The sequence below is a fragment of the Buteo buteo genome, chromosome 2 (assembly GCF_964188355.1).
Source record: "Buteo buteo chromosome 2, bButBut1.hap1.1, whole genome shotgun sequence".
NCBI classification, from domain to species: Eukaryota; Metazoa; Chordata; class Aves; order Accipitriformes; family Accipitridae; genus Buteo; species Buteo buteo.
Genome location: NC_134172.1, coordinates 18,872,282 through 18,887,171, shown reverse-complemented (window position 1 = coordinate 18,887,171; position 14,890 = coordinate 18,872,282). Strand labels below are relative to the sequence as shown.

General features: G+C 38.1%; 1 protein-coding gene across 4 annotated transcripts in view; it reads right to left on the bottom strand.

Annotated features, from left to right (window-relative positions):
• The window catches only part of LOC142039982 (protein nucleotidyltransferase YdiU-like), a 28,480-nt gene extending 13,759 nt beyond the window's left edge, over positions 1-14,721 (bottom strand). For 3 of the 4 annotated variants that reach the window (XR_012653099.1, XM_075047145.1, XM_075047162.1), the window contains exons 1-12: positions 14,386-14,721; positions 12,960-13,078; positions 12,585-12,713; positions 11,768-11,832; positions 11,608-11,664; positions 11,410-11,508; positions 6,753-6,820; positions 5,951-6,038; positions 4,057-4,126; positions 3,350-3,422; positions 2,532-2,615; positions 343-472 (exon numbers count right to left, since the gene is read on the bottom strand). Coding sequence is in view for 3 of the 4 variants with exons in the window: in XM_075047145.1 (XP_074903246.1) it covers positions 343-472; positions 2,532-2,615; positions 3,350-3,422; positions 4,057-4,126; positions 5,951-6,038; positions 6,753-6,820; positions 11,410-11,508; positions 11,608-11,664; positions 11,768-11,832; positions 12,585-12,713; positions 12,960-13,078; positions 14,386-14,584 (1,181 nt within the window). In the remaining variant the exon portion in view is untranslated. The remainder of the gene's footprint in view (positions 1-342; positions 473-2,531; positions 2,616-3,349; positions 3,423-4,056; positions 4,127-5,950; positions 6,039-6,752; positions 6,821-11,409; positions 11,509-11,607; positions 11,665-11,767; positions 11,833-12,584; positions 12,714-12,959; positions 13,079-14,385) is intronic. The other variant, XM_075047154.1, reaches the window with a different exon arrangement.
• Positions 14,722-14,890: the final 169 nt, after the last annotated feature.

The following is a 14,890-nucleotide window of genomic DNA, read 5'->3' as shown; positions in this document are numbered from 1 at the left end:
CAGGAGGATGTATGGTCTTCATAAGTAAGCATCTTAAAGAACAAGCTAGACAAACTTAGAATAGAAAACTACAGGCAAAGGTCCTACCTTAGTGAAAGGAGAATGGACCACACAACATCTAGGACCACCTTCCAGTCATATTTTGCTATTATTTATGACCAATGAAAACCTTTCTCCCCTCCCTCCAACCTTATTCTGACCAATAATTAATTCAGAATCAATTTCCACTTAGAAAAAAAGATCTTAAAAGCTAATCCCTTTCTTTCCTATGCATATGGTGATTAGATGGTCTCCCATCTCACTAGTTCTTTTAAGCATTAAGATATTTTAAGGATTACTTACAGCTTCTTTTGCCTGGGATCCAATAAAGGTTTTAGAGCTTGTAACAGCTTGCTCAGATTAAACAGCCCAACATTTGCCTGGTTTCCTATTTTATACCTCCTTTCATCATCAGATGTGTTTGGAACAAAATCTGTTTCAAACAAAACATTACTTTTCCACAACAGAGTACTTACAATAAACAATCAATGTTAAAATATTGTAGTGCATTCATTTTTATACTTACACAGCAAACTAATAAAAGCCCTAAAGCCACTAAATATTTAAAATCAGATCACAAGGATACTTATTTACAGTGATTTAACTCAAGACCTATTATTTGCAAATCTAAGGAGCACATCCTTCACAGACAAGTTCCCATGTGTCACAAGCGACATTTTCCTACTTGAAGATACAAAATAAATTCAGATGTTTAAACAGCAAAAGACCATTTTTACACTAAAAACAATGTCTTATTCAATGTTTTTACTACATATAGTGCTACTATTTAGCACACAGACTAAGCAAACAACTATACAACCAGATTCGGGATTTACAAGTACTTTTGGAAAAGTAACATGTATAAACATGTATTTAAATAAATAAGCCACCTAAGCAAGATTTATTTCAGTTGTACAAGCAAGATTTTTGTATTCACATAAAAATTAGGACTAACATGTTCCAGTAAGCAAATCCATTATTTGGGAGATGATAGTAAATATCTGCTATGCAAGTTACAGGTATCCAGAAGTAAAATCTATGCACCAGTCTCTGAATAGATGCAGTATGAACCCCTTGCACAGATCAAATGCAGATAAGCTGATCAATGCACAGTATTGCCTGAGTCCTCAGAGGACATTAATAACAAATGAAGCATTAAGGAGGAGACCTGTGACACACCTGTCAGATCTGGTGGTTGGTTCAAATCTGAATTTTAACTCTAAAGCATTTCATCTGGTTCTAGGGTGTATGGGCTCTGGCTGGGATGGAGTTAATTTTCTTCATAGCAGCTTGTATGGTGCTGTGTTTTATACTTGTGACTAAAACAGTGTTCATAACACATTGATGTTTTAGCTAATGCTGAGCAGTGCTTGCACAGCATCGAGGTCTCTGTTCATACTCTGCAACCCCAGCAAGTTAGGCTGGGGTGGGCAAGGGGCTGGGAGGGGACACAGCTGGGACAGCTGACCCCAGCTGACCAAAGGGATATTCCAGACCATATAATGTCATGCTCGGCAATAAAAACTGGGGGTAGTTTTTCCAAGGCAGTTGCTGCTTGGGGACTGACTAGGCATCAGTCTGGTGGTGGAAGGTGGTGAGTGATTGCCTTTGCATTGCCTGTTGGTTGCCTCCGCCCCTTTTTTTTACCCTTCACTTATTCAACCGTCTTTATCTTGACCCATGAGCTTTTTCTCATCTTTGCTTTTCCCATTCTCTCCCGCAACAAGCAGCAGGGGGCAGTGAATGAGTGGCTGGTGCGTGCTTAATTGCTGGCTGGGGTCAACCAACCCACCATATAGAGAAAGATCTAAAACCAGAAAAGCGCTGTTTTTTCAGTGCAATAGAAACAATATGACATTTATTCTCATGTGATTTCCTGAATTTGAGGCTGCAGAAAACAAAGATGATGATAATCACTGCTGGTTCTGAAGCTTACTCAGATGCAACCTCTAAACAACAATGTAATAATATGCATTTATGTACATACTGAACCTATATCTATCAATCCCAGACTGACTGAGTTCATACTTTCAAAGAAAGGTTGCCATGACTAGGTAGGTTTGATTTGTTTTCTTCCAACATAGGATTAGCTGCTGTGACTATAAAGCTAGAGCACGATGCATGCAAAGTTACTGTATAACGCTTTTGCTTTTGGCTGCTTACAGCAATATGCAATTTTTAGTTTTCTAGGTTTCTGTTGTAGCATCTATTCAAATGATGAAGTTCAACTGGAAACATTCTCCTGAAAATAAGTTTAATAGTAGTATTTTATTAACACGACTTTTAGCACTTGAGATGCAAACTGCATAGTGTATCATAAAACTGACCTCTGATATAATTTTTTTCCCTAAAACTCTTCAAATGATACAAATGCTTGGGGTTTTTCTGCTAATAATGTTAGGAGTTTTCATGCACATGGAAACTATATAAATTAATACAAAGAATTTATTTTAAGTAAAAAAACTATATTTAAAAACAGGTGCTACACTCACTTGGATCATAGGACTCCATAAATCCAAATGGACCATAATCTATTGTTATGGATAATAAACTGAAGTTATCTGTATTGCACACACCTACAATTAAACAACGAGGAGAGGCAAAAGTTAAAATTCCACCTGAACCCTGCAGCCTCTAGAAAATTTTATGTGAAATAGATCCACTGAATCTAGAGAACTTTGGAGCAGTTACCTTTTAGAAATCAGACTCTGGAAAATAAACTTGTCTCTCTTACTCTTGACCTGGCATGCATTTTAAGTATGAAAATGAGAAACTGTTCGCTACATTATCTTGCGTCTGGTCTCTATACCTAGGTGGCACTGTTTCCTTTTCTTTTCAGTGCTACACAGTATTGAAACAGCATCTTGCAAATTGGTCATTAGCTGCTTCCTTGCAAGTTGACTGGGTGCTGTATTAGCAAGAGGATGCTATTTTATTTTTCATAATATAAATCTGAAACAAAGGTGGACAGCACTGTATCCTATATATTATAAAAGGCCAGATGTTTATGTAGATGCATCAAATTCAGAGCACTTAAACTTATATAAGACATCAGTACATGGTCTTCATACATCAGACTATTTCAATTCTGAGAATTCTTGCTCCAATATTCTTGCTTCTGTCAGATACAGTCATGCTTTGAAAGATCAGAAAGTGCTCCTAACTCTGCTATGAAAAAACTTGTATATTAATGCATAACAGATACTGTAGGCCAAGACATCAGAAGAATTGAAGAACAAAGTGACAAATAAAAGCAGCATGACTATAAAAAGTCACTCCTGTAAAGTCAATGCCATCTACTGCAGCTTACCATGTGCAAACCCCACAGACATCCACAATGCAATCAGATCTGCAGTCTCTGATACGACTGTAGAGAAAAATTCCTAAAATCAAATACATCTTTTACTTCAAGTCCTCTGAATCAAAAATATTAAATACAATAAATAACATAAACATTTGATTAATTTTAGAAATATGTCATACATTCTATTTTTAAATTTATATCTCTGTCTGTCAGGACTTTTCATTCACATTCTGAATGATGTGACTGCACAATAACCTTATCCAGCAAAGACTATAGTTAAATAAGTATATCCAGATGCCCTAAAAGAAATTAAAAAGTCCAAAACAGAAACAAAGACACTATATATACTAGTGTATATACTAGTATATACTATATATACTACATTTATACTAGAAAAAGCATAATTCATCACTTCATGACCACTGCTAACTTAAAATCTAAGCAGCAAGAGAACAAAAAATAACAGAAAATGGAAGCTTCCCAATAAACATTTCCATAATGAAAAGTGGTAAAGAATGCACTTACTTGTCTTTGAGGAAAAAAACTTCGAGCAGCAGGTTTTTACTGAAGAGAATTAACAAACTTTCACTAATAAAACCTGGAAGCTTACTTCAAATTGTAAAACCTTTTAAAACCTGAAACTTTGAAAAGCTTTGTATAATTTTTGTTCACATGCCTGTGGAAAATAAAAACAATTTTTAAAAAAGACTTACCAGATATCTATTTGAATCATTCATAGCTATTGATGGAAAATGTTCCTGGATGATAAAGTCTAGCAATCTTCTGTAATAAAGAGAGGCAGAATTCTTTAAATAAAAATGGTACTTTTAGAACTGATCATTCAAAATTCTTGTTTTCAAACAGCTAAATGCTCATCTACAGCTTGCTGCAAACAGTTACTAGAAAACTCAATCTATTTATCCCAGTGAGTCTTGGGTTAAGCCCTTCCAAATGCTTAGAGATAAAACCTAAGGTTCCAGTCATAAATATGAGTGGAGACTGCCTGGTAGATTTAAAATTATTCCCACGTGTTAAACTTCTAGAGCAAACCAGGATCTGGTTTCGCATGCAGTAATATTAAGTTTTTAGGGAAAAAAAAAAGTTTGCATATCCAAAAAACCCTTATATGATTACAAGGAATAATTCTACATCAGAATTCTCACAAAGAAAATTTTATGGCTGAATTCTTATGAAGTAGCACGACTTGCCATAGTAACTGGCCATTCCCAAAACAGTGCTGCACAGTCCTAAAAGACAGGCTCAGGAAATTGGGACACATGCATTAAAAATTGCAGTGCCTGTCAGATGCAGATCTTTGCAGATCTAAAGCTTCAAAGTAGAGCAGGTGGCACGTAGTACATTTAGGAGCTCCCTGTAGGACCCTCTTGTGGTCAGAGCCAGCCAGGACCACTGGCACAGGAAGCTGTAAGCACCATTTGTACGTGAGGTAGGCAGCCTGGGCAAGGGTTGGACCTGGGCAACGGTTGTTCAGCTGTGCACACAAATACCTAGATTTTACCTTCTAATCAGGTTATTAGAGCAAATCACTGAACTGTCCTCAAACTGTGATGATTTTATCAGAGTGCCTAGCAACCTGACCTTTAGAAGGGTGTCCAACCTATTGCCTCTGAATTTTAGCTGGTTGCTCCAGGACATCCTCTTTCAGGAGGACCTTCTCTGAGGAGGAAGCACAGTCAGTCACACCAGCCTTGGCCTGCTCTTGGCCACTCTTTCTGAGGCCCCCTCCAAAACAGGCAGGAAGGAGTTGTCTATGTTGCATGAGTACAAGTGATCTTTACATGCTCCTTAAATCCAACGGGTCATAAACACTTTAATCAAAAAAACCCAAAACAAAACTTAAAATCAGTTCCTTAATTCTATCTTTCATTTTTACAACTAAAATCTGCTGTGAGATTTCAAAAAAAAAAAAAGGAAAGAAAGACAGCATAGAGTGATGCGGGAAGTTAAATTGAATTATCGGTTACTACAATGTATAACTGCTGCTATGATCTCTTGCTCGTTTTTAAGCACCCCAGAAGAATTTTGATTGCTCCTGAGGTGAAATGACCAACTTTTAAATATTTGCAGCAGACCTAAAAATTTGTCATGCTAATTGCTTGACACACAAATTAGTATTGCTAAGAGGCTTAAAACTGTGCAATAATTGATGACCTAGTATACTTCTCTGGTTCTGCATGTTTCTGGAGAGCACACTTTATACAACATACTTATGCTAGTGATTTATTTCATATTTCTGTTAATAAAGCTTCACAGACAGCTATGAGAAATGTAGGAACTTATACTTTAAATTTACAAATCTTTCCAAAACAAACAACTCCTCCCTAGTGCTTAGTTACTAGAACTACTTCAGCTATAAAACCTTTCTCATTTTGTAAGATCCAGGCCTCCAAAAACATCTAGGGGGTTTTACCCCTATGAGTTAAGATCTTTTGTATGCTTGTATAAAAACAGCAGGTTATCTTGCTAAATTATGCAATCTTCTTTTCTAAATAATTTATGTATAAATTCCAACTGTATATATGCATTCTAATATATATTCAATTGTTAAGAGAACTAATATAGTTACTATGAAGATTAAATTCAAACCTTTGTAAGTCCAGTTCCCCAGAGTGAGCTAAGATTTCTAAGGATCCTATACGAAACCACGATTTGGCAAGACGTAGCACTATTGCACCTTAAATATAGACACATGTGTTTAAATGTAAACAAAGTATCAGCAAAATAAAACAGTTCTATGGTAAAAGTCATCATGTGTTGTTTCTATAGATGCAGAATTTACATATGCATAGTTAAACTGGTGTTTGTGTAAGTATGCTCAACGTATAACAGATGAGTATGTCTAATATTACTTTACTACACATACATTTTAATGATAAAGCTTAATTTGCTATACCAGCAAACACAGGCAAAATCCCAGTACTGCATTAATACTAGAACTACTCCAGAGATGCTAATGCTACCAACAAAGAAAGAACCAACATAAATAGATTTTTCCCCATGCTGTGCCATCCCACTCTCTTCCAGAGCAGGTACAGATGAGGTAGCAACGGCACAGCCCGACTAGCGTTCCCACCATCCTAGGATTGCTGTCAGAACAATGGAAAATTTCCCTAGTTTTCAGTATCATTTTTGTAATGGCAAGTGAAAATAAAAATTACACCCCTACAACACATACGCCACAATCATAGCAGACCTGTTCATAGGACTTCATTTCTTTAACTAAGATATATTTCAGACTGATTTTCTCAGGAGAGGTTTTATATCTTAATAAATGAAATGAAGCCTATTTAGTACTTTTTATTATACATTTATCACATTAAAATTCATTTTTGTAATGGAGAATTAAGTTACAGTGTTGCAACAGATTATTTTGATATGTCTTCATTACCTCTTTCTTTCTTAATATTTCCATTGTAAAACTGGTCTCTCCACACATCATCATCACTTACAACTAAGCTGTAACAAACAAGAAAAGAATAATAAAAAGTTATCTCAGGAAAAATAATTTACAATGAAGATCAAGTCATATTTTACATAACTTTATTTCTTTCATAAAAAGAAAGACCTTTTTGCTGGCATAGCTTTGTATTTACAAATGGCACAGGCAAACAGTAAGTCGAGGCTTACCAAGCTTCATTAGCATGATGCATTTATTTTGTATTTATACAATGCTGTCCAATTTCCATTACTTACTTACACTGTTCTTGGGGAGGGGGTTGCATTCAGAAAAAGTACTGCATTCACTTGGAACCTCAGTGATTGATTAGTGTGATGGTAACATTAAATAAGTCACAATTTCCCTGAGGACAACAGTGAATTTAGAAGGACAGAGAAATTAGAAACCAAATTGTTGCATCAGATGGAGGTTGCCCTTTACATGGGCCAAAACTGTTATCTTAGGAATTTCCGGGACAGATCTGGGACCCTTAGCAATCAGGAACTCTTCAAATAGTATCAATACACAAAAAAGGCATAATTTTGATGATACATTATAATTATCCCTTTCTTCTTCACTGCTACTTGGATTTTTAAAAAACAATCTCTTCCTTTCATTTGCCTTAAAATTCTGCACACCCTATAAATATTCATGTTTATCCAAATATTGTGATTTGTGAGTGCTTTGAACAACTTTGCTTGCTCTAAAATATTTCACAGCTTACATTCATTTTACAAAATAAAATATGTAATTTCACTGTATTTTCTGTTATATCAGGAAAAATAAAATGGAATCAATCCTCACAAACTATGCAAGGGCATCATATTGCCCTAAGGTTAATGTGTAGAAAGTTTTCTCTCCCAAGCAACTGGGATTACACTGACAATCCAGCAGAAATAATGCTTGGTGCTGTCTTCTGAAAGAGGTGTTGTCCCCTCAATAGGCACAGAAGCCTTCCTGTTCAAGAGTCTAGCAGCAGGAAAAAAAAAGCTGATTTTGTACAATTCTTCTTTATCTTTGCTTGCTGGCAACTGGAAAATATTATTCTATTCAGGTGAGACATGAACCTGTTGGAGCAGGTCCAGAGGAGGGCCACAAAAATGATCAGAGGGATGGAACACCTCTCCTATGAGGCAAGGCTGAAAGAGTTGGGGTTGTTCAGCCGGGAGAAGAGAAGGATCCAGGGAGACCTTATTCAGCCTTTCAGTACTTAAAGGGGGCTCATGAGAAAGACGGGGACAGACTTTTTAGCAGGGCCTGTTGCAATAGGACAAGGGGTAATGGTTTTAAACCAAAAGAGGGTAGATTTAGACTAGGTATAAGGAAGAAACTTTTTACAATGAGGGTGGTGAAACACTGGCACAGGTTACCCAGAGAGGTGGTAGATGCCCCATCCCTGGAAACATTCAAGGTCAGGTTGGACCTCTGAGCAACCTGATCTAGTTGAAGAGGTCCCTGCTCATTGCAGGGGGGTTGGACTAGATGACCTTTAAAGGTGCCTTCCAACCCAAACTATTCCATGATTCCATTATTCATAATAGTTGGGTGGCATGCCATCTGAAATTTAATGCAGCTACTTATAGCTGCTATTTATCTATTAGGTAGTTGAAGACTGCACAGAAGACAGAACCAAACTTTCCCTGGAGGTACACAGAAAAGGACAAGAGGCAAACCTAATATTCCATTCATAAATATGACTGAAGACAGTCGCAGAGTTAAAAAAACTCCCAAATGTTAAATTTTGAGAGTACACTAGATTCTGGTTTTATATACTTCAGCATCAGAATTTTAGAAATAATTTAGCTGAACGAAAAATGTGGGGTATGCATATAAACATAAATATGTACAAAAAATCATGAAAATGAATGATTTTTCTGAATTCTTGCACAGTGCAGTTGCTTGCAACAGTAACTGTGGCTTTGAAACTAAATTATTATTATTATTATATTCAATATTTTTGAAGGTATCCAATAGCTATCCAAACAATGTTCTCCATTAACTGCAAAGAACAGGCAGTGAACTCTTCCAGAAGGAGGAAAAAAGTATCTAGAAATCAATCTGCTCCTGTTAGTGGAGCTGTAGCGATACAAGCAACATTAGGAAATTTTGTTCAAAAAAACCCTCTTTTGGAAACAATCATAAGCGATTATTAAGTGTGTAGGATTAAGTACAAAAAGTGCTGACATAAATGAGATGAAAGAAGAAAATCTTAATCCTTCAAAAAACCAAAAATTTTCAAAAACAGGGAATGAACCCCAGACACTAACAAAATATTGTGTGCATCAGAGCACTAGGGGACAGGAGTCAGAATAATAATGCTACTAAATTTTACTGTTTTGAACAGACCTCTGCCAGAAGGGTTGGGGGTTTTTGACTATGTAACTCTTAGCAGGCTCTCTGCAAAATTCCTGCAGAATACCAGCACTTCTCTTATTACTGACAAAAAAATCCACAGGGGCATCAACATTTGGTTAGTTATTAATACAGGTTAATGGATCTGCAACACTTAAGAGCTGGCCAGATAGCTGAACAGCCACATAAAGATATGTACATTCCCACTACAAAAATAGTTTTCAAATGGTCCCTATAGCTGGTAACTGTACCATGACTTGAGAGAAGACAGCAGGAGACCAGATGTACACTCAACCACAGGAAATGGAACACTGAAATTGCTCTTACACCAGAGAAGCTGGAACAGCACTCACAGAAGGACAGACGGATTATATCCCTCCCTACTCCTGGTTCTAGCTTAAGGGCTGGACTTCACAATCCCAAGTGCTCTGCTTTCTGTTTTGCATGAACACCAAGCCCTGTGCAAGTAAGGGCCACCCTGAAAACCATGCATATTGGCTCACCCTTTTGACCTAATGCGTAGGTCACTGCTCACTGGTAGTCCTAGTATGTGACTAAAATGGTATCCTATGAAGAAGTGTTCTTTATCTGGCAGTACAGTCATAAACTGTAGCACCCCATTGGGAACACAGTACTTAAAATTAATAGAGCAAACCAACCTGCTGGGTGTTCTGGGATTAGCCGTAAGGCTTTTCCCCACACTTCTGCCAAGACTTCACAAGACCTCTGTAAGTGCATCCCACCAGCCTCAGTACAACAGCTCCCCATTGGGAAAAATACGGATATCAGCTGGGGTTTTTTCCAAATGAAGTCTTGCAAACAGTCTGGAAAGCTTGTATAGCAATTAAGAGAGCCAGGCATTTAACCAATTTGCCAGCAAAGAACTAAAGCAAACTGTGTACTCAACAGAATTTGTGCTCAGTTAAGGAGTAATTTCATATTGTTTTTGCACTGAACAATTTGTTGAGATGACAGCAAAGAAAGGCTATAACCTCACCAGATGCTTTCCTGCTGATATTCAGACAGATTTAAAGTTTTGCATTAACAACCAACGGCAAAGGGTTTCAAGGTGAAGTCAGTGAATAAACCATCAAAAATGTCATTTACAAACACTGCACTTCAACAGAGCAAACGTGTTAGAATTAATGCTAGAGAGATTTGCAGACTTTTTGCAAATACAGACACCTAGTCACGTGGCAGCTGAGTACAGGCTTTTTCTGCAGAACATTTACTTTCTTTAAAGCCTGAAATGATGCAGTACAGACATGAGACTACTTGGAACACAAAATGAACGTGACATTTTAAACACAATCATCTGAAAAATTCAGTTTACTTAATTCTGAGAAAAACATCCAAATGAGTGAATGTATTTATTAGTCGTCTTTGGTTCAATCAGAATTAGTTTTTTATGAAATCTCCCTCTCTGCTCAAGGGGTGTTTGCACAAATAAGGAACTGAGAGCAATTACCTGCATTCAGTACTACCTCCAATATTAACATCTATTCATTTGACTGACAATTTTTCCTACCAACCTTAAAAATTGCAACTAGGTGACTATGACAATACAGAAATAGCCACTTTCAACATTTTCCTACTTAGCCTGATTCTAGAAAAATTCATCCAAATGCTTAACTTGTGTGTAATAAAAGACTCACTTATTAACCATGTAAAATGTATTAAGAGACTCATTGATTATCCACATACACTAAAGGTATTATTATTATTTACAGGGCAGGAATCTAGCCCTGCTGTTTTTGCAAGTCTTTTGGTAAGCAACAAGGGGGAGAACAATTTTTTTTTTTTTTAAAGAGTAGAAACTCTTCATTGCAGTATCATAAAAGCTGGAGAGGGGAGTTAGTGTCAGATATAATCACTCAATCTAACTTCCACTTTTTACTTTCTTTACAAAATGAACCAGATTTCAAACTAAGGTAATTCAGTTAAGACAGTCTCACCAGTGAACAACAGCTGTTCACCGCAAGACACACACAGTGCACAATATCGTATTTAACCAAAGTAGTACATAACATACCAAAGACAGAAGTGAATGGATTAACTGCTGGAGTTTGTTATTACTGGAAAGTTTTATCCAAAAATCTATGAAACTGGAGGCATATATTTTGTTCTGACTGCATACATATGAAAAGAAAGATTTATCCTCTTGGAAACAAACTGTCCCACTTTATTGATGCTCAGTGAAACTCAGGCACAAAATTACCTCTAAATTAGGATGCTGTGAAAAAGAAAAGAAAAATACCTAGCAGCCCTGCTTGTAGGAATTCCAAGATAGTGCATGGCCTCACTACACAAAAATTCTCGCACAGAAGAGCGAAGCACAGCTCTTCCATCACCATTCCTATGGAGAACAGAGAAATAAGGAATAGGTCATAAAATCAAAGCAAATTTCAGATGGAAAACATCCAGTTTTGGTGTATTTAGATTAACTGCAACTTACCTGGAGTATGGGGTCTTTCCTGATCCTTTTAACTGTAGTTCCCACCTCTCACCATGCCTGCAAAAATACCATTAGCATTTCTAACAGTACGCCTTGGGCTGTGCATGAATCAGCTAAATAGAATACAGATTTGAGTCGGTCACTTAAAAAAATGTCACACCTGTTTGTATATACTCCGATCAAGTGGGCTCTTCCATCACCCAGCTGACCTGCCCAGCTACCAAACTGACAAAAATTAAAATCAAGTTATTTTCTTCGATCATTTATAGCAGTTATACTTGAAACAGTACAAATTACATGTAGGTTCTCTGTGATCTACAATATAATGACACATTTGCTCAGGTAGTCATTAAGATATTGATGCCTGAAGCTGTACTTCCACACTCACACCAATAATGAATCAGAAAACCACAGAAAAAGAATAATGCCAGTAATCCCCATTTTATTTCTCTACCTTCCAGCTACAACGTACAGCTACAGCCCTGTCTCTTTTGTATAATAAGCCTTTAAACTGACACAGCTTGTAATTTTTTTTTAATTGGAAATTACAAATCAAGTTCTACCATTCTTTTTCCATGAATAATCTTACCCTTTTCAATGAAACCTAACTCACAGTAATCATGGTATTGCAGTGAAGCTCTGTCCTTCTTCACTCCTCTGAACTGATAATACCTAGCATGAATCAGAGCTCATCAGGCTGCAGGGGTGCTAAGCAGACTCTGCAGCTAACAGAAGTTAAAAAGATAATTTGCTTCTGGCATAAACAGAAGCAAAAAATGTAGACACGGTACCATGAAAGAATATTATAGTTCTCTTCCATCTGCAGTCCCTCGTGAAGAACAAATCTGCAACCAAACTGTTTGTAAGATTTCATATACTTAGAGGGATATACTCATTTACTTACAGGAATTATCAAGGTACAATGCACAGGAAAAGACCTACATAATTCCACCTGGAAGAATGAGTGCCATAGTTACCTGATGACCCCCGTACCTATGGGCCAATGGAACAGACCCCAATATTACTTTCCCGCCACTGACGAACTGAAGAAAATCCGATGTTCCTTTGACAGATATATCAAGATCCAAAATATTTTCAAGAACTTCCTGGAGAAAAAAGCAAAACAGATGGTACTTGAATATGATCAAATTTTCAGTGGTAATGAATGTGTTTTCTCTACAGATTTCATTACTAAAAGACATCTCACAATATGTTTTCAGTATTCTATTTGTTTAAAGTATATATCAATAAGATGTTTTCACAATAAATAGCATATGAATATTAAAATATATTTTAGTACACATATTAACAATCTCCACTAATTAGAGAGGAACAAAAAAATAATAGCCAACCTTTGAAACAGCTACAAGACGAACTCTAGATTTAAAAGGTGTAGGATAGACAACTGAAAAAATGCAGTTTCTCACATTACGGACATAATTTTCCTGGGTCGCATCAACTGGAAAAGTATCTGTAAACATGAAACAGACAAGAAGTATTTAAAAAACACCAATTAATCATATTATTCTTAATACCTTTCCTCTTAAATCCAATCAAAATATTTCAGAAACAATTAAAACCCGACTCTTTACCACAATGTATTTTAAGGCTGCATGAAAAAAGCAAGGTCAAATAATTTCAGGATATTATTCTGTTTGGGATTTTTTAAAAGAAGGATTGAATTCTACAGTTAAAGAAACTGGCAGGGCATGCTAGTTTTAAGATCTAAATCATATTTAAGCGTAGATTCAATTAACTGTGATTAGAACAGTCTCAGGGCAGTTTTATATTGCACTCAATTATATACAACTCTAAAAGATATTTGCATGAGACAGGAAAGTTCAGCTGCCCCCACAGCTGAATGACGTAGGGCAACAGATTAAGTCACTGTGCACCAGTTAACTGTGGTATACAGTCCATATGCAGCAGTCATCACCAAGTAACCTAAGAAACCAGCTTGAAGCTTTCTCTGAGTAATGTAAACAGCGAACGAAAGGGTCAGAAGATGTGGTTCTTGCTGTAGCATAGCACATGTACTCAAAAGATGTGCTTCATTCTTCCTTCAGACCTACTCTGTGCCCTGAACCATAGTTAACAGAGAACAAATATTGTTTTATAACTCTGGACTGATACTGTGTGGTTTAACATCTTTATGGATTTTTGCTTGCAACAGTCTTACGATTCCGCGTTAATTCTAAAATCCCAGTACCTCATAGTCACTGTTTTGTAAAAATTGTAAGTCAGTTAGCATCTCTGGAGACTTGCTGTTAGCCATGTTTCTCAATACGTCTAATGACAAATCCTGTTATAGCCAGCTGCCACATGATTTATCACCGGTTATTATTTCTTAATGCTCACAAGTAACTGCATCACCCAAAGAAATTATTTCTGTAATGTTATCATATAAATTGTCCTCATTATTACAGGCAATTCTGTATGCCCGAGAGCTATACCACTTTGTGTACTTCAAATCAGATGTCAGGTTATCAATTCTGCATTAACACCTACCGGGGACTCGCACATCTCTCCATTACAATAAATTGCTAATACAATAAGAAAGAAGAACACCCCCACACACCTCCCTATGGCCAATCTAGTTTTAACGTTAAAAGTAGTGAAGTATTTGACTGTGTATATAAGGTCTTCACTTAGTTTTTGCTTTCGTAGCTGCTACAACCCACCAAGCAGAAGCACCAGGGCAGAGCGGGGTGCACGTACAAAAGCACCGGGGCAGAGCGGGGTGCATGTACAAAAGCACCGGGGCAGAGCGGGGCGTACCTAGGAGGCTTTCGGAGGAGAGGGGCCAGGCGCAGAGCTCAGCCGCCCCCCGCTGCCGCGGGCAGTGGCCCGGCGCGGGGTGCGAGGCGTTCGGGCCGAGAGGAGCGCGGCAGAGCCCGCCGGAGCCGCACAGCGGGGCCGGGCGGCCAGCCCCGGCGGCCCACGCCAGCCAGGCGGCCAGCCAGGGCGGCCACCGCATGTCCCCCAAAGCTCGCCTTCACCAAGGCACGTGAGGAACCGGCTCGAAGCCTCCCTCCCCTCAAAAAAAGGGGCCCTCCTCTCTCATCTCTTCACAGGCGTTTCAGGGGAGAGCGGGCGCCGTCTCCGAGCGGGAGAGGCAGAGCGGCTGCCGCTGAAGCCCTGCGTTGACCGGGCCGGGGCCGCCCCCCACACGCCCGCCGGGCGGGCCGGGCCGGCAGAGCCGGATCCCCGGTGAAGGGCGGCGGCCCAAGCCCCGTCCCACGGCCGGGCGCGGTGGTCGGACCGGGCCGGGCCCTGCCAGGCG